General features: G+C 37.5%; 1 protein-coding gene across 1 annotated transcript; it reads left to right on the forward strand.

Moving 5' to 3' along the window:
- Positions 1 to 1,689: 1,689 nt before the first annotated feature.
- Positions 1,690 to 14,984, forward strand: LOC104525038 (arf-GAP with coiled-coil, ANK repeat and PH domain-containing protein 2-like; the record flags this gene model as incomplete). Its single annotated transcript, XM_010168086.2, has 8 exons — positions 1,690 to 1,853; positions 3,942 to 3,999; positions 6,500 to 6,619; positions 7,015 to 7,068; positions 10,742 to 10,800; positions 11,293 to 11,476; positions 13,751 to 13,795; positions 14,889 to 14,984. Coding segments are annotated over exons 1-8 (780 nt in total), but the record flags the coding sequence as incomplete, so codon positions are not given.
- Positions 14,985 to 17,894: the final 2,910 nt, after the last annotated feature.

A 17,894-nucleotide genomic window follows, 5' to 3' on the forward strand; every position in this document is an offset into this window, starting at 1 on the left:
CCAACTAGACTCTGCCAATCCAGTCACTGTCCAGAATGATGTCCAGATCCATTAACAACTGCAGTGTTAATTTTGTTTTAGTTTGATCAAGTTGGGATCAAAAGGATTAGAAGTCACTGTCTTGCTGCTCTTTTCATCTGAATCTGGGCATCACAGGTGTCATACAAAGCTATAGCAGAAGTGCTTGGTAATTTTGATATAGTCTTATTTTTACACACATCTAGAACTGTGTTACCACTGTGGGATGCACAGATAGCTTGCAGCTAATCTCTACTCTGTTGGGTTTGTATTTAGCATGGGAATTAAACTTCTCCAGTTTGTTGGCATCTAATTTGTAAAGATTAATGATTCCAACCTCTTCACTTCCAGCAGCACAGTCTAGAAATGCAGGCTAGAACATGATGAATGAGTGAAGGACTAAAGGCAGGATGTGGCTTCGATGGCAGTTAGATATCATTCTAAGAATAACTGACTTTAAAAGCATTGACCATTCCCACCTTTTACACTGTAAGAGTGAACAAGCCAAGCTCTGTGGCCATAGTGTGCTTGGCATTACGGTCAGCAGTGTGTAGTGGGCTAGTCCAGGCTAAGTTATTTACTTAGGATGTGTCTGCAGCTTGTGGCCTGAGAGTGACCGATCCTCTTTCTAGAGGAAAGAACTGTCATCTTTCTGTTTGGCTCCTGAGATTCTTGGAGTCCCATTGCATCTTAACCTGGAAGCAAGTCTTTCACTGCTCACTTGAGGGGAGTGCTGTGATGGACACCAGAGAGTTCAGCTTTCCTTTGTCGTATGCTGGGCGAGGTAACTTGTGACGTTATCCTCATTTAAAAAGGCTGCTAAGTCAGGTCTAGAGTTTTCTTCCATCATCTCCTCTATTCCTCCTGCCTTGCAGCTGTGGCTGTGCAGGAAGCTGTATCTAGCAAGCTGAACTGTGTTTTAGGAGGGAGGATGGAGAAGAGGAGGAACAGCAGAGGGGAGAAACACATTCCTGAGAGTCCTCGTTACGGAGCATGAAGAGTACGGGTGACTGTTCATTTGTAAAAGTTGTCCTCCACCCTTAAGCAGCTGTTCTGGTGTTGTGTGTTGCCATGCAGTGTTTGAACATCTTGGGAAGCCACAGATGTTTGACTTTGATTCATATACTGTGGCAGATTTGATCCTTATTCCTAATGCCAGAGCCTTCTGGCTGGGATTACCCTGACGCAAACCCTGCTCTCAGCTCCCACTTCACTAAAGGAGCAACATTTTTGGTACATGTCAGGTCTGGCACTTGATCCTCAGCTGTTTTATGGCCACTTCCTGTGTTTATAGCTGGAGATCTGGTCTTGGCTGTGGACATGAGATTTACTCAGAATTCTGATAATCTTCTGTGAACTTTAATTCCTGACACAGATGTTTTGGAGAAAGAAATGCACCTTTGTATTCTCTGACTTCAAAAAATATTAAATTAAGAAAACCAAGGATAACATTAACAATGGACAGCTCGGTTCTGATGTTCTGAATGTGTTCCCTAACCCAGTAGGAAGACAGTTTTTGTGACTAGATGGTGTCAATACATTATTAGATGTAGGTATCTATATTCTGATAGTCAGAGGGCATCCCTTCTGTGCTTACACTTGTAATCCAGGGTTGGTCTAATACTGCAAATATGCTTGTGTGAGAATAACTTTTCTACTAGTTTTTATATGATGGAAGCGGTGAAAGTAGTCAGACCTGTGCAGAGAAACAAGGAGCTGAAGCGGTGTTTGGCTGGAACCTGGCAGCTGTTTGATCCACATGGGGCTGTAGGGCCCAGACGTGCCTTCCCTCCATCGTGTGGTGGGGATGGGAAACGGCCCAGAGAACCAGTCTGGTGCTGCAGGGGCCTGTGTCATCCGAAGATGATCTGAAATGAATCAGGTGCTGGAGGGGCTGGATGTTTCCCTTCTCCCCATGATATCTCTCTACTTCGTACTTCTTCTTTCTTGACCTGCCCTGCATCTTTTCAGTCTGTTGTTCTGTTGTTACTTCTCTTTCACTCGAGCTTATTCTGTTTTAAAATTTTCTCCTTGGAATAGAGCTTTAATTACCAAGCAGATGTGTTGTCTTCATTCTGCCTGCTCTAACTGCCTTTATCTTTCTTCTTCATCTTGAATCTTAGACTTTTTAGCTCATTAAGTCTTGTGGAGCTAGAACTCTTGGCTAGTTAAAGACACTAAAAAAAATAAAAAAGAAAATATTCTTATCAGATCTTGCTGCATTTCTATAAACAAGCTACTTAATCATGCTTTTATGTTAATGCCAAAGAAACAAATAAAAGTTGGTTACGCTGTGATTGTAAACAAACAACAGAACTTGCAGTCTAAATATTGAGATACTCTTCCTTCCTTTGTTTTGTTTTGTTTTTTTTTTTCCTCTGTAAGGCTCTCTGAAACAAGATTTAGCTCCTAGAGACTTAAATGAAAGTTAATAATTTACGGAAGAAAATAAGAAGGTAAAAGAGAAATTGATGTTGCCTGAAATCCTTCATGGTCTGAAGCTAGAGAAGGGTCAGAAGCCAAAATGTAACTGTGCAGGAATGTGCTTAGATATAAAACCTAGGATGTAACTGTGGGAATGCCCTTAGATGCAAGAACTGGAATGCAACTATGTGTTAGTGCAATCTGCAAAAAGCTGGGAATGTCATGCTCAGTGTTTGAGAACTGCAGGCAGTTGGCAGCGTTTTTCAGAACTATTATTGTAAAAACGGCTTTTCCCGAGTTTGGGGCCTGATCCAGTCGTCTTTTTATTTTTTGTTCTTGGCTTGAACTCATGTGAACTGGAACAGAATTAGCAAGAGACAGTAAAGCTGTGGTTCTCTCTGCTCTCTCCTCAGTTGTAAAGCTGAGTTAAGAAATTCCTGCTCCAAATTGTACATCCCTGCCTGTCTCACTTTTTCCAGGAAGAGTTTTACGTAGGAGTGAAATGTATCTGATCCAGTCTTCCAAAAAGCATTACAAAATACTTCCTATCACTTTTTTTTTTTCCCCCCAAAGTTAACTACTACCAGTGAACAGTGTGGCTCCGTGAACAGTTATGTTGGAATGACTGAAAGGATGAGGTACCCTGTGATGGGAATACAGCTGTTCCTACCAGCCTCTGTGGCATGTGAAATCCCAGCCTCGGTGAATAGATTTTTGTAGTGTAGCATTCATTGCCAGAAATTAGTACATTCAAGCTCTCAAGGCAGTAGCCTGATGAAACAGCAGTGTTCATGAACTCTCTGAGCAAAGTGTCATCCTTTCTCAGTCTTCTGTCTTTTCAGGTAGCAATAAGCAAGGGAGGAGATGTCAAAGGAAACATCAACTCTCAAGTGAAAACGTTAGGCTTTAGAAATGCTTCATGAAGCAACTCTTACTAGCAAGTCAAATTTGACTGGCCTGAAAGTTGCAACAGGTCTAGACTGGAGGCAAAGGATATAAAGAAGTGTGCCATCTGAACTTACTGATAAGTCAGTTGACTTATAGCAGATATTTTTCATAATCTCATTGCAGGGTTATTCATTAAATAGCTGTAGGTTTGCAGGTTTAAGCCAGGAAAGTCACCAAAGTAATTCCTTAAGAAATTTCACTCAGATTTTTGGTTTCTTTTCTTTGTTACTGCCTTCAAACATATAGACTATTGGCTATACAAGAACAGAGGAAACCTATTTCAATGTGGCAGACATTAGGATTAATAGAATTTCATCTCAAATCTTTATTAATAAGCTGTATGTTTTATCAGTAATGTAGTTTTTCTTCTTTTTACTGTCAATTTTTCTGCAATTCTTGTGGTTCTCTAAAATCTATGCTGTTTTGTAGTTGAAGTGAAACTGTGATGGCCATAAATGGGTTAAATTAACGTGTGCCTGCCCCTTTCCCCAAGTCCCAGAGTATTTTGTGTAAAGTTTTACAGGAAACTTTTTTTTTTTTTAACCATGCAGGGCAGCTTTAGAAGAAGTAGAAGGAGATGTGACAGAACTGGAACTGAAACTTGACAAGGTAAGCTTTTTAAATTCACCAGTGTCTGTTCTGAGAAATATAAAAAGATATGTTTAGGTTTTGTTTTAAAGTTCATAGCTGGGAAGCGGCAGTGGCCACTGGCCAAGTGTTCTGCTCTTGCAGAGGGAACGGATCTGGGTCGAGTGCACAGCTGGGCCCCAGAGACTGAAGCTTGAGTAACAGCAGCAACAGCAACAGCCAGTGTGAACTCACTTTCTCCTCCAGCTGAGGATTCGACTTGTGCAATCCCTCCTGCCTGCGTGGCCTCCTTGCACTCGTGACAGCCCCACAGTGGGAGCCACATGCCAACTAATTCAGCTGTCATAGGAGCTAAAAGCCAGGTTGGCCATTCCTGCATTGAGAGCCTGTGTTCTACAACAGCTGTGTGCTGTGAGGACATCTGCATTTAGAGATTTAAAGGCGGTGCTTTCTGTCTCTGGCAGCACAGGCACAGCAGGATAGGTGTATATAGGTATATTTACTGTGAAATTCATCCTGCTTTTTGTCATGCTTTGTGCATGTGTATAAAAGGTTACACGTAGCATCTTTTCAGTGTCTTAAAATCAATTTATTGGTTTCCTAGCCAGTAGTATTTGGAGGCTTTTGTTCTTTGCTAGTATTTTGAGGGTGGTTTATTTTTGTTTTGCATCTGTAGAACGTCTCCTTTCCTTGGCATTTTTATGCTAAATGTTTAAAATTATTTTTTGCCTGTGTTTTAACGTGGCAGGCAGATGTCACTTGTTCACCTCCTTTGCTACTTTTTAAATATGAACTTTTGTTCCTGCAGCTGCGAGTTGGCTGTAGAGAGACAGACAAATGAAGTCAGTGTCAAGTGTAGTGTTAAGTTTGAAGACTTTTTGTTGCTTGTAATAATATTTCTAGCTTTTGTAGGTAATAATGTAACAATTTGTTGATTTCAAAATAAATTTAAGATACTTGATTTTGTGTGAATTTTGGGAAAACTGATGGATATAAGACATATTTGTACTGTAGGGATGGTGAATCTGTTTTGGTGCATTAAACCATGTAAGTATTTAAAGGATCCAAAAAATCCGTCTTGGAAGTTTTTGTTTTCCACCAGTCTAAGAGGGTCATTCTTGGGGAAAAGAATTCTCAAATTCTTCAAGGGGCATTACTCAGGGCCTTGCCCCCAGTCTCTTGCAGGAGGCCAGTGCCAAGTATACCATTCTATCGTGTAAGTATAAGTGATCTGGTATAATGCTTAAGTTGAAAGCCAAGCTTCTTATGTGAGCTGAAGTAACTGTGGCCTGAGGGTAATGATTTGTATAGACTTGATTGGTAACTTTTTCTGCTCAGTTATTCATACTGAATTTAGTTTTATTGTCCTACAATTGTGACTTTGGTCTACGTCATCTGTAATTTTCCTCTCTGGAAGAATGGATGCTGGCTTCAGGATTGTGAACCATAAGCAAAAGTGAAAGAAAAAAGGGATCGTGTGGGTAGTGATTTTTCTGTCCATTGTTCAGGCACCTTGGCCATTCATCAGAACATGGGAGATGATGCTCAGATTTCTTCTTTTCCTAAGAAAGTCTGAATCAACATAAAAATTACTGGGTAAATAAGGCAGAAAGGTCACTTGGGTGGTTTCTTTACCCCAACACAGGATCGAGTACTTCTGTGTTGCTCTTCATTAAAGTATGTCTAACATCCTTGAAAAATCCTTCAGAGATGAAGGTTCAATCTTCTAATTTTCTTCTCAGTTTGGTTTAGTTAGAGTGGGGAAACTCAATTACAATATGCCTTCTCTCCAGAGAGCATCTTAGTGATTGCACTGATCATTCTTTCTCTTTCATTAATGGCCCAGTGCATAAATGGTTCAAAAAGTGGGAAAACTCACAAGATACTGCTGGCCTTCATATCAGACCGCAGTACCATGATAGCTAAGGTGCTGACCTATGCAGTGAGGGGTAGGGATGGAAACCCATCAGAGAAAGACTGGTCTGTTGTACGAGTGAAAACATGATCGATTTCGCTTGCTGAGATGTAACCGTCTCTCTTTGGTTGTACTTCCTGCAGATAGCCTTTTGCTTTCCTGTGCCTGTCTTCTGAGTGTCTCAAGATGAAACAACTGGTGTGGGCTTCTTTAGTGGTTTTTTTTTGGCTGGGAAACCACAAAACACTTGCTTGGGTTCTAACCATTGATGTTGCTGTGCTTTTTGCCCTTATACAGCCCTCTCTTGAAATATGTGCAAAATCTCAGTTAACAATAAAACAAAGAATGAAAAATTATTTTATAAAGGGCAGTAACCTTCTGAACGGCATATCAGTTGACCTGGAGTAGTATTTTTATAGCTATCACTATACAATAGAAAGTTTTTCGTAGAATGTGGGGCTCTGTAAATTTAGAAATTAACTTTTGAAATCTTTGTTTCTTAGACTTAACTAAGCTCAGTGTGTTTCATTTTTATATGGTGGTGTAAAAAAAAAAAAAAAAACAAACAAAAAAACCTTCCACTTTGTCATTTTTTCCTCCTTTTAGCTGGTGAAGCTTTGTATTGCAATGATTGATACTGGGAAAGCATTCTGTACAGCCAACAAGCAGTTCATGAATGGAATTCGAGACCTTGCACAATATTCCTGTAAAGATGCATTGGTTGAGGTAAGTTCTTTAAGAGGTGAAAATGGAAGGAGAAAAGCATAACTTAAAAAGGGTAAAGTATGACAGTTGGCAAGAGAAGTAGTTGAAGTTTATACTATTATTTACCTTTTTGCTCCTTTTTCTTTGAGATGTTTTAAGAGTGAGCTTTTGTTTCAGTTTGGTCCTTTGTATATAGTTAGGTAGCAGTAACATTTTTGTTGTTTCTAACTTTAATAAATTTACTTGATATTACCCACGTACCCACATGTTTTCCTTCTAGCATAATGGTTTTATTTTCATAATAATGTTAAGGAAAATCAGTTCCCAAGTTCTTTACTGAAAACCTCTGAAACATTGCTTTCGTGCGGTGTATTTGGTAGGGTTTAACTTGAACCACTTTGTTTTTCACTTTACAGGCCAGCTTGTCAAAGTTCTCTGATACCTTACAGGAAATGATCAATTATCACAATGTAAGTATTTCTAGCTGAAATGTGACACTGAGAGCTTGCCTTCAGTTATATTTGATAACAGAATAATGCAAAAGCTTTTCTTGTTGGTAGTATTCACAAAGTCGTGGTTTAAGTGGTATTAAATATGTGTCATTTTATACTTGTAAATGTTTTGTTTATATTTTGTTTATGAAGTATTTATCCCCTTTTCTGCAGGTTTTTATCTCACTTTATTTTTCGTTTGGAATTTGTAAGCTTTGCTAAAACCCAGTGCTGTAAGACAGAATAAATACTGTATTGTTTCATCTTTTTTAATCAAGCTGAACGGGCAGCAGTGACAAACTATGAGCATATTTCTTTGCTGGACTGAAATAGTGACTACCTTTTCCATAATTTCTACTTTTTTTCCCCATATCCTTTATAATGCACAAAGTGAAGCACCTCTGATTTGTGTGCATTTTTCTTTTTGGAAGTATGACAGATTTAGACAAGTGTAGAGAAAGGAGAAAATGCTAGGATGTAAGACTAACAGTGATTTTTAGCATGTCAGACTTTATCAGAAAGCTCGGTTTTGGAATGAAAACTGATTTATTTTTACTCTTCTAAAGAGTTTAGTCTTGTCTCCTGAAAGCCAAAGGGATTTGTTTGTTCTATTTTCTTCCTCTTCCCTTGGCCCCTACTGCTTTTCTTTAATTTTCCAGCAAATTGCTGGAAAGCAACAGAAGTGTCTCCAAAGTGGTGGAAATATGCAGGGTGCGTAAAATGTATTCTTTTTATACCACTAGGAGTTTAAAATGTAATGATATAGAGAGAATGCAGTTCAAACAGCTTAAGCTGAAATGCAGTTTGTTAGCATAAACTTAGCTTCCTAAAACTGTCTTATTAGGCATTTTTTTTTTTTTAAATGTGCCCTTTTAGAAGGGAAGGGAAACAAAGGGAAGCAGGTTATTACTGTTGAGTTGGATTTTCTTTCCATTATATGAGGAGTGCATATCTGCACCTAATATTATGAAAATTGTAAAAATGAGAGTAAGTGGACAGTGACACTTTGATGGTAGAGAGAGGCTAGTGCACAGGTTCAAAGCAGCAGTACTGGGAGAAAGTGTTACTTTCATGTCAGTGATTTCTGCAGACTAGATTGAGCAGATGAATCTGGCTGTCCATATTTTACACTCTTCATCACACTTCTCGCTGCTGGTTACTCGCTTAACTGTGCCTTTGCTATATGGTGTGCTGCTTTTGACACATCTGTCCTAGGTCCTTTATTCTTGCTGCTGTTACTGTTCTACATGATTGTAGCTTGCAGTGCTTTGTTAAAATTTGGCACAGCACAACTCTCCCTTTAGGGCAGTTTGAAGGCAGAAAGCAAAGAACAAGCCTTATTAAAAGATTTGTTTGCAGATTTAAGTAGGACTACTCTTGGTTCTGTGCTGGTTTTTTTCCCTCTACTTCCTTGTTGGGCTCAAGCAGAGTGAGTAGAACAATGGCTTTTACCAACAGGCACAAACATAAGAAGTGAGGCTTGTTACGGGCTTCCAGTGTAGAGCTTTGCCAGACATGTTGTGGTCCTGAATTGCTTTTTGTGCATCTGCTTTGTTCAGCAGAGTTGCTAGCTCAGAGTGTCAGCCCTGTTGTTGACCAAGTTGGCAGGAGAACCATCATGAGTGAGAAGAAGCTAGAAGAAGAGAGGCAGGCATCCTCCAGTGGAAGGAGGAAGGGGGTAGGAGACGGCTCCACTGTGACCTGGATGACTGTCAGTTTTCTCATATGAGGCTTTGCTACAAGGAAGGCTAGGAACCAGATGAATGCAGCATCTTCACTGATTCAGCAGTCGGGGAGTAGCTTTGACAGCTTATGGCAGCTTTCTTAGACTTGGTTTGGAGTGTGTGGAAGGTAATGTGTTGGAAAGGCTGTACATCTAGTCAGATCATGGTCTGGGCAACTTTTTTGTTCTTTTAAGGGAAAAATGTGTCTATTTTTCTGCCTAGCACTTTTTCCCCTCTTCATTACTGTAAGCAGAGTTGCAAGGCTTGTATTTCTGGGAGTCCACTAATCGCTTGACTTCCCATCTGGTTATACTCTTTCTGTATTGATCCTGATTGGTGCACTCCTCAGGCACTGGCAAGCTTAAATGTCAGCAGTGGGAGTAGTCCTAGCATGACTTCCAGCTTGTCAAGAAGTTCTTTATCTATTCTAGTTGTCTGTTTTTCTGGTTTACCAAAGTGGGAATACAAACAGGATCTTCTGTGTGTTACTGTTAGATACAGGACAGTTCAGGCTGGAAGGGGCCCCAGAAGGTGTCTGGTTCAACTGCCTGCCTAAATCACGCTCAGCTCTGAGGTTTGAGTGGGTTGTGTAGGGTTTTATCCAATTTGGTCTTGAAAACCTCCAAAGTTGGAGACTGGATAGAGGATATAGAACCACTGTTAATGGGTGACTTAAACGCAGTCATGTTTTCCTTCCTTCAGTGTTTTCTAGAAAACAGAAATAAGCTGGTAAGGGTCTTGCTGTCAGTACTTGGCATTGCATGGCTTCTCATTCCCAAATTTTGTCAATAAGGAAACTAAGGCTGAGAACACTTAAAGAAAACATTGTTTGACCTGAAACTTCAAGTTCTTGACTTGCTTTTTCAATAAAATTATTTGACAGTTAAAGTTCTTCAGCTTTTGGAAGCAATTCTGTTCAGTTGGGCCAATTAATACTTATATTCTTTCACCTCTTTATTTTTTGTGATTGTGCCTTGTATATTTCCATAGTGCACAATGGGAGGTGTAGAGCAGTTGGAAATTAAGGCATCACTTGTGGTCTGCACAATGATAAGTGGCAAAAGGATTTGTCCCATAGCCACTGACCTGTTCCATTCTGTCCTAAAAATGAGAGCAGAAGCTGAAGGAATAGGTGTTTTCATTCCTAAGTTAGAATTTCTGGGTTGTAAGAGAAAATACAAGTTGTCTAATATTTAAGTATGCTTTGGCCTTGGAAACTTAACAAACTTCTCAAGCTTTACAATTTGAAAGAGTAGATTATATTCTGCCCCCCTGCCTGCCCAAATCATAAGAAATTTGAGAAGCATGGCTTAGAACACTTAATCTTAGAAAAAGAAGCAGGCATTTGTCTTAGCAGTTCAACACTGGGTATTTTTTTTACAAACATATTATGTAAAGGAGATGGTACTGATTACTCATGTATGTTATATTTTCAGCATTAATTTCAGTCTGTTTTTTTGCCAGAAGGGTGTGTTCTTTCTATGGCTTCATTTGTCTTTTAGTTGTTGGTTAAATTGTGAAAGTCTGTAAGAATCAAAAAAGTTGTTACTTAACATTCAAAGTTGTTTCTTCAAGGCTATTTGTACAGTAATATTTGTGGCTTTTAATAAGCGTGTTCTACGAAAGTGGGCATGTCTTACATTGTCAGGATGAGAGAATAAGATGCCAGGAGCTCTTGTCTCTCCTTATAACCACAGTCTTTAAGAAGACCAGCAAAAGGTGTTGAGTTTGTGTTATTTTCCTTATTTTATTCCTTATTTATTTTTTATTTCAAAACTACTTTGAAGACTTTTTATATTTTGATATCAGACACACATTGGTTTAATAATAATTCTTATCTAATTCTGCATAATAACCATGTGTATGTCTAAAATGAAAAGTTATGAATACCCCTGTTATTAACCTACAAAATAATGCTTTTCTTTCAGATCCTCTTTGACCAAACCCAAAGATCAATTAAAGCACAGCTTCAGACTTTTGTTAAAGAGTAAGTTAATTTGCACTCATAATGGGAAAATTAAAGGTAAAATAGAATTTTAAAACGTCTGATTTGAGTGGGTTGGTGAAACATCTTTCCTGAAAATAGCCAGCCATAAATTGAGAAGTATTAAAGCTTGTTAGAAATCACACCAAATCAATGAAGCTTTAGATCCAGCTGCAGGAATGTTGAAATACACTGATCTTAATTACATGTTGTCATTTTCTAAGCTTAGGGAAAAAAGTGCTTACCAAAGCTTTTCCCAGTAAGCATGAGATGCATTTATTTAAATTTCAATTTTGTCCTTTTCTTAGAAGAGAAAGACAGAGAAGCTGCTGTCATACTTTGTATGTTTTCCATTCGATCCAAGCATTTGTTGAAGAATATGAAAACAAAGAGAGTAGCTGTAACAGTCACGAGCATGGTTTGTCTAGTGTATCTTCAAACACTTTTTCCATGCTTTGGAATTCATTTGTTGTCCATCTTTCCCTTTTTCTTTAGAGATATTAGGAAATTTAAAGATGCAAAGAAACAGTTTGAAAAAGTTAGTGAAGAAAAAGAGAATGCTCTAGTAAAAAACGCTCAAGTTCAAAGAAATAAGCAACATGAAGTAGAGGAAGCAACCAATATTTTGACTGCAACACGGAAATGCTTTCGACACATAGCTCTGGATTATGTTCTTCAGGTAAGTGCAGCAATGGAAGTTATTTTTCAAAACCATCTCTTACATACAGTTAGAGATCTGTCCTGTAGAAGTTCTTGTTGTAAACTTCTCAAAAGCTGTGGAGATTCAGTGAAAAAGGAATAACTTTGTCTGCAAGTAATTTTTTTTTTTTTTTTATGAAATCTGAGCAAAATTAATTTACTTGATGCATTCTTACTGCTTAATGCTTTGGTATTTAGTGCCGTTGCTGTAATGACACAGTTTGATTTTTCAACTTGAACATTAATTTTGAAAAAAAACCCACCAGTATTTATATGACATTTATCTAAATGTATTTTGAGAGTTGGCCATGCTGTAGTTCCTTATATATTTGAAGTAAAAACTGTAGCGTAGCCTAGGAAATACAAATTACCTGAGTAATTGTTCTGATACAGCATGTTGGCTACTACTACAATTTCAGCTGTTTGCTTTGGGTCTACTTGTCTAGAAGCCTTGGAGTTTGGCATTGTGCCATAGGGGAAATGAAGAACATAACTCCTCATTTGGTTTATTGTGGAGATCCCCTATGAAGTGTTGAGAGGTGGTTTTTGTGCTACGACTTTGAATCCTGTGAAATAATAATCAATTTTCTGTCGATCTGTACAATTCATCTGATTTGTAGTTACCCACAACTACAGCAAAACAGGATTACTGCAACTCGGGTGGTATGAGGGGTGGGAGGCTTCTAAATGGAAGTTCTAAATGGGGTTCTCTGATGATCAGAGCAACCCTTTAAATTTATGTTGGTTTTATATATGAGATGTTATCATCTTGATTTATCTGTTCTTTAAATTGCCTGTATTACCTGTAAAGTGAAGTAGAATTGATCTGATACACAGGCACAGATAAGGTCAGTGGTCAACACTGAACTACTGTCTTTTGAACACTAATAATAAACTTCATTTTTATGTACCACTTGATTATTTGTACTATCAGCAAATACTAGTGAGGGGGGAAGCTGGCAGACATTACTGTAGGCCAGTTCCTTGTGCGTGCATTGAGCTGTGCAGTTCGTTTGCCTCCTGGAATTCATATATTCAAAGTATGAGCAGTTCCTGTGATAAGGATGCATTTAAAATTAAAAGGGAAAAGTTTCAGCATCTCTCAATGTGGGGAAAAAATGAATTCAGCTTTAGGAATTCTTTCTGCTTGAGTGATTTTTTTTTTTATTTTTATTTTTTTTTTCCTGGAAAAATGGTTTCACAACTATGGCTTCTTTGTAGCTATACTGCCTTTAAACTGTATTTCAAAACCTTTCCTTTCCTTTTATTTTTCTTGCTTTGCAAGTTGAAGGTTTGTTCTATATAAACAAATTGTAATTATTTTTGCTGCAGAAGGTTTTCCAAAACACTGACTATTTAAATAAAGAGATACAATCTGGTTTTGATTATAGCTTCAGTAAGTTTATTTATTTTGCTGGAATTTTAAACTGACACACAGGTGTTAAATTACAAAATCAAAAGTGTTTCTGCTAAATGGGGCTTTTAAAGTAAAATCTGTAGTTCTAGACGACAACCTTAAAGATCAGGGGACAAAGGACAGAGTAACTAGGTGAATGTGAAAAATCAGTTATTTTTACTATACAACGTGAAATTCTTCAAGTTCTAGGGCAATACCGTTGTGTCACCATAGTGACTTCAGCTAGCTTAAAAGTACAAGTATACATATATATATATATATGGAAAGTTACTTATTGAAGCTATTAGGATCTTGCTTGTTTCAGAGGCTGGGACTATATCCCAGTTTTGGAACACTTCAGACAATGTCAGCTGGAGGGGAAAAATAAACATGCCCCGGTGCTTTCTTCCCCCCTGTCAGGAGACAGCAATGGTGCTGAGGCAGCTTCTTAAGAAGTTGGTGGGCTGGGTTAGCTTGTACTGCCAGAAAGGGTATTTGAAACATGTTGAATTCAACCTCTTGAAAATGGGTACCGATTTTCCTTGATTGAAAGTTGTATCATATTACTTTTATCTGGGACATGATGTCTTACGGTTTTCCTTCTAGTACAAGAAAGTTGTGACTATCGCTGTGAAATTCTAGCTTTGCAAGCTTTTTCTGATTGCATCGCTTTACTATCATGACAAAACTAGCTTGCATCTTTTAAAAGTGCTTTGTGAAGTCTTATATTGAGTTATGTTTTTCCAGTGTTTTAAGCTTTGATATAGTTATTTAGAAGCAATTTGAAGTTTACTTGTGCAGGGAAAATTTGCAAGTAGAATAAAATAAGATGCTTGTTTGTTTGGGTTTTTTTCCTAGATCAATGTTCTTCAGTCTAAAAGGAGATCAGAAATCTTAAAATCGGTAAGAGTACTTTGTTTCCTGTAAAGAAAATACTTAAATACATCTGAAATTAAAAATGTGACTGCAAAGCAGTATATTAAAAATTTAGTCCTTTTACCCATCAAAACATTACCAGTACATTTGGCACTTGGACAGTCAGTTTGGCCTTTACTTTTACTGGGCATAGATGCTTAACTGGTTTTGGCAATTCTTTTGGTTCAGATTTGAACACTGTAAGGTTTTCATTGCTGTTGATTCTTTGGTGTATGTCTCATGGTTAAAATGGAACTTCATCTGCTGTTTAGGTCTGCTGTATTCATTTATAAGCAATAAGTACTTCTTATAATCTATTCTAAGATGGATTCAGCTCTTTCTACAAAAATGGTATTTTTCACTTAAACAGCAGATAGTAATAACAAATATATTCTTTAGTATGGTATCTGCTAAATTAATATACAACTATACTTGCATGCTAGTTTTTTTCTGATTGTTTTCCCTTTTCTGCTTCCTATTATCTCTGTAAAAAGTTTACTGAGGTAAACTGCCAAATTAAATGGTGCTTTCCTTTAGGTCTAAAATTGCACTCCCATCATTTCCTCAATTTCTTTAAATAGCAAAAACTTTAGTTGTATCATAGCTTTATAGCTGCTTGCTGTTCTGCTCTGCCTCTTCCTGATTTGTTTTATTTTTTTAAGACTGGACAGTCTTAAAGTTCATAAAGGTTATGGTTTTGGATCATTAATAAATATATTCTGTAGCCCCTCTCCAATTTACATCTCCTAATTAAACAGGAGATAACAAAAGTTTCAGATGACATGAACTAGAAGTCATTTTCTGCCCTTAAATAGATTTGTTTTGTTGTTAATGGGGTTAATCCTATTAACTAGGTTCTGAGATTTTTGGCTTGGTTCTTTGCTGCCTTTACCTTGAACGTCTATTTACAACATTGGAAGCTCTATGAGATATCGATGTCAAATTGCCAGGACACAAGAGAGCAGAAATTAACTCTGAAATTGTATTTTAAATTTGTTTATGTGAATAAGCTAAGTGATATATTTATGTGATATCTGATAAATATTTATCCTTTAAAAAAAATACGCTTTTTTCCTTCTAGATGTTATCATTTATGTATGCCCATCTGGCTTTTTTCCATCAAGGCTATGACCTTTTTAGTGAACTTGAGCCCTACATGAAAGATCTTGGTGCACAGGTAACATATTACTTTAAATATTTATAACTATATGCTGGAATGGATGAAAATTTGTACATATCAGATACGTCATAGATTTATTCAACAAAAAGGGAACTGCAGTGTGATAAAGGCAAAGCATAAAAATACATTGTAAGTGAGTTGAATTAAAATAGTTAGAAACTGAAAGTTGTCTGTTTACTAAAATTAATACTGCCTTTAGGTTTTACGTACTTAAACATAGTCATGTAGTGCTGTTTGGGGTACTCTGTGGTATTTGGGACACTGGATTATTTTGTTTTAAGAATATTTGTATATGATCCATGTTATAAATATATTTAACAATAAAAAGTAGACTAGTGGTTTTTTCTTCTACTTGTATACATTACTTACTGTATAAATTATGCCATGTGCCAAAAATAAAATTGCTGTTAGCAACTTAGACTATAAAACAGAAGTCTGATTTTAATAAGTAGTGCAAAACTTGAGTTCATACATTGAATCCTTCTTGCCTAGTCTTGTTGTTTAAGTTTAAGAACACATAATTGCAACTACTGGGTTTTCAGTGAGGGACTCATGAAAAGGTTAGGTGGACCACAGGAGACATTGAAAATGGTTCTGCAAAATAGATTAAGAACGTACAATATTCAACTGAAGATCTGTCTGTGGTGCAGGAAGAAGACTCAGCAATGCCTTGACTTGTTTTCAGTGCAAGCTGAATGGGCCTGGAAATACTTGTACTTTTTTTTTGCCTCTGAGGACTTGCAACAATGGCACTGATGCAGAACCCTGTATTGCCACTTCCCAGCCTGATCAACAAAACAAAGCCAACCCAAATTCTGTCTGTCCAGTTACAAAAGCAAATAAATGATGGCAAACACTTATTTGCGTTCATCTCAAGTAGATGTGATGCTGAATGTCTAAGAAATTACGTTGTTCTGAGCTGGTTATTCCTGCCATTATGCTATTGTCATCTGTGCCCCTCAACATGCTTCTGTGCCTGTGCAGTGAAGCAGATTGGGAACTGTAGAAAATAACTCCAACAATCAAATGTCTAAATAGTTATTTTTCTGTTAGATTAGTCCCCAGTCGGGTTACTGTGGGTCTTCATTACTTGTACAAACACATGTCAGGGAGGTGTGTGCTTGTGTGGGGCAAGCAAGTGATGGAGCTCAGAGAGATGGGCTGCTTGAGCTGGCACTGCCATCAGGAAGGGGAATGATTGTACAGCTACAGCCCGCTGTGTTTGGTGTAATAGCAGTACTTGAAAGGTTCAAGTGCACATGACTCTGTCCTTAGTTGTACCTTTTATTCTTTCACATCCTTCCATTTTGGGTTGTAATTGTTGAACTGTAATGTTTTGATAGTACTGAATGTGTGTCCTGTACCCCTGCAGAAGAGGGGATAGGGAAAGGAGACAAAAACTATGGAGTTGCTAGTGGCTTATGCTACCAGCCAGGCTTTAATGCTTCCTTCTTGTTGTGATTATTTGAGCAAGGAACAGAAGTTATTTTTGAATGGCTCATTATCCTTTTGCTTGATCTGGTAAGGAGCATTGTGTAACATTCATTTTGGTGCTGGTATCATAGCAACTGAAGGAGTTAAATTTAGAAAATCCAAAGCTGAGAATGTTTAAAATATATTGGAATTGGAGCAAAGATAGACTGAAGACCTGAAGTTGTACAACTTACTGAATTGTTCCTTTGTGGCAGACCTTGGCATTTAAGTAATATGGATATTTTTCATGACAGAAGCAGACTTGTAAATAGCTTATGAAAGTTAAACAGTTAATGGCTTTGCAGTTTGTATTGGTTGAAGCTTCTGCCTTAACAGGTCAGAGAGAAGGTATGTTGTGACATAACAAAAGAGATTTGCTAGGTTTTTCTGAAAATACTGTCAGATTTTCTGTTGGTAGTGAGTTTTCTTTCCTAGGTAAATTTTGTGTATGATCTTCATTAAAAGGATTAACAGCCCCTGAAGTATTAAAGTTGAAGTGATCTGAAATAGTATAGTTATAATTTTTTAATTCTTTTGGTTTTGCATTTTCAAAATAACTGCTTTGCATGACAATAGGATTGAGCAGTTTTGCTTTGTGAACATTTTAGGTTAGAGTAGGATTACTTGTGAACCAGATCACTGTAGTGAAATTTTTATGGCACACAAATATAATAAAAGCTTTTGCCTGGAAATTATGGTATTTGGCACTTTTCATGTGAAATGTGGTATTAGTTTAAAAATAAAACATACTTGAATTTTCGTTCTGAGACGACTGTTCAAAAAGCTAAACATTTTAGTCTTGGTTCTCTACAGAATGCCACTGATAGCACAATGTGTTTATAAAAATAAATTTACCAGCAAATGCAGTATTTTGAAAACCTAATTTTTTGAAGACTACCCAGTAGTGGTATAAGGACTGGGATTTTGATAGTTTAGTTGTGTGATTGGACACAGATCTGCTGGTTGTATGCTGTTGGTCTCTTTTGTTTAAGATTTAAGACAGCAATCTTAAGATTTGCTGGTCACCTGAGTGAAAAGAAGAAATTCTGATCTGAGCTTGGAAACTGGAATGATGCAATGATGTTTTGATAGTAAAAAAGTAAATTATTAAATGAGCTGCTGTTAAGAACTTTGTTTTAGCACTTATGCTGTGGTAAGTGTATCCTCAAACACTTGTATTTAAGATAAATTAGAGATAATTGCCCTAATCTGAATGTAGCTACTTTCTGTACCATCTAGCAGAGCAGGAGGAAGAATTTCCTGGGGGCCGTGTGCAGGTTTCTGAATCTGAGGTTTTAGCAGGAAAATTGATTCCTCTAAAGTCTTGAACAGTTCTTGGACCAGTTCTCATCTTTATCACAAAAGAACGGGTTTCTCGGGGTTCTTGGTGCAAAACAGTCTTTGAGCACAATGGCAGCCCAGTCTCTGTTTTAG

The sequence above is a fragment of the Antrostomus carolinensis genome, unplaced genomic scaffold (assembly GCF_000700745.2).
Source record: "Antrostomus carolinensis isolate BGI_N321 unplaced genomic scaffold, ASM70074v2 scaffold15695, whole genome shotgun sequence".
NCBI lineage: Eukaryota > Metazoa > Chordata > Aves > Caprimulgiformes > Caprimulgidae > Antrostomus > Antrostomus carolinensis.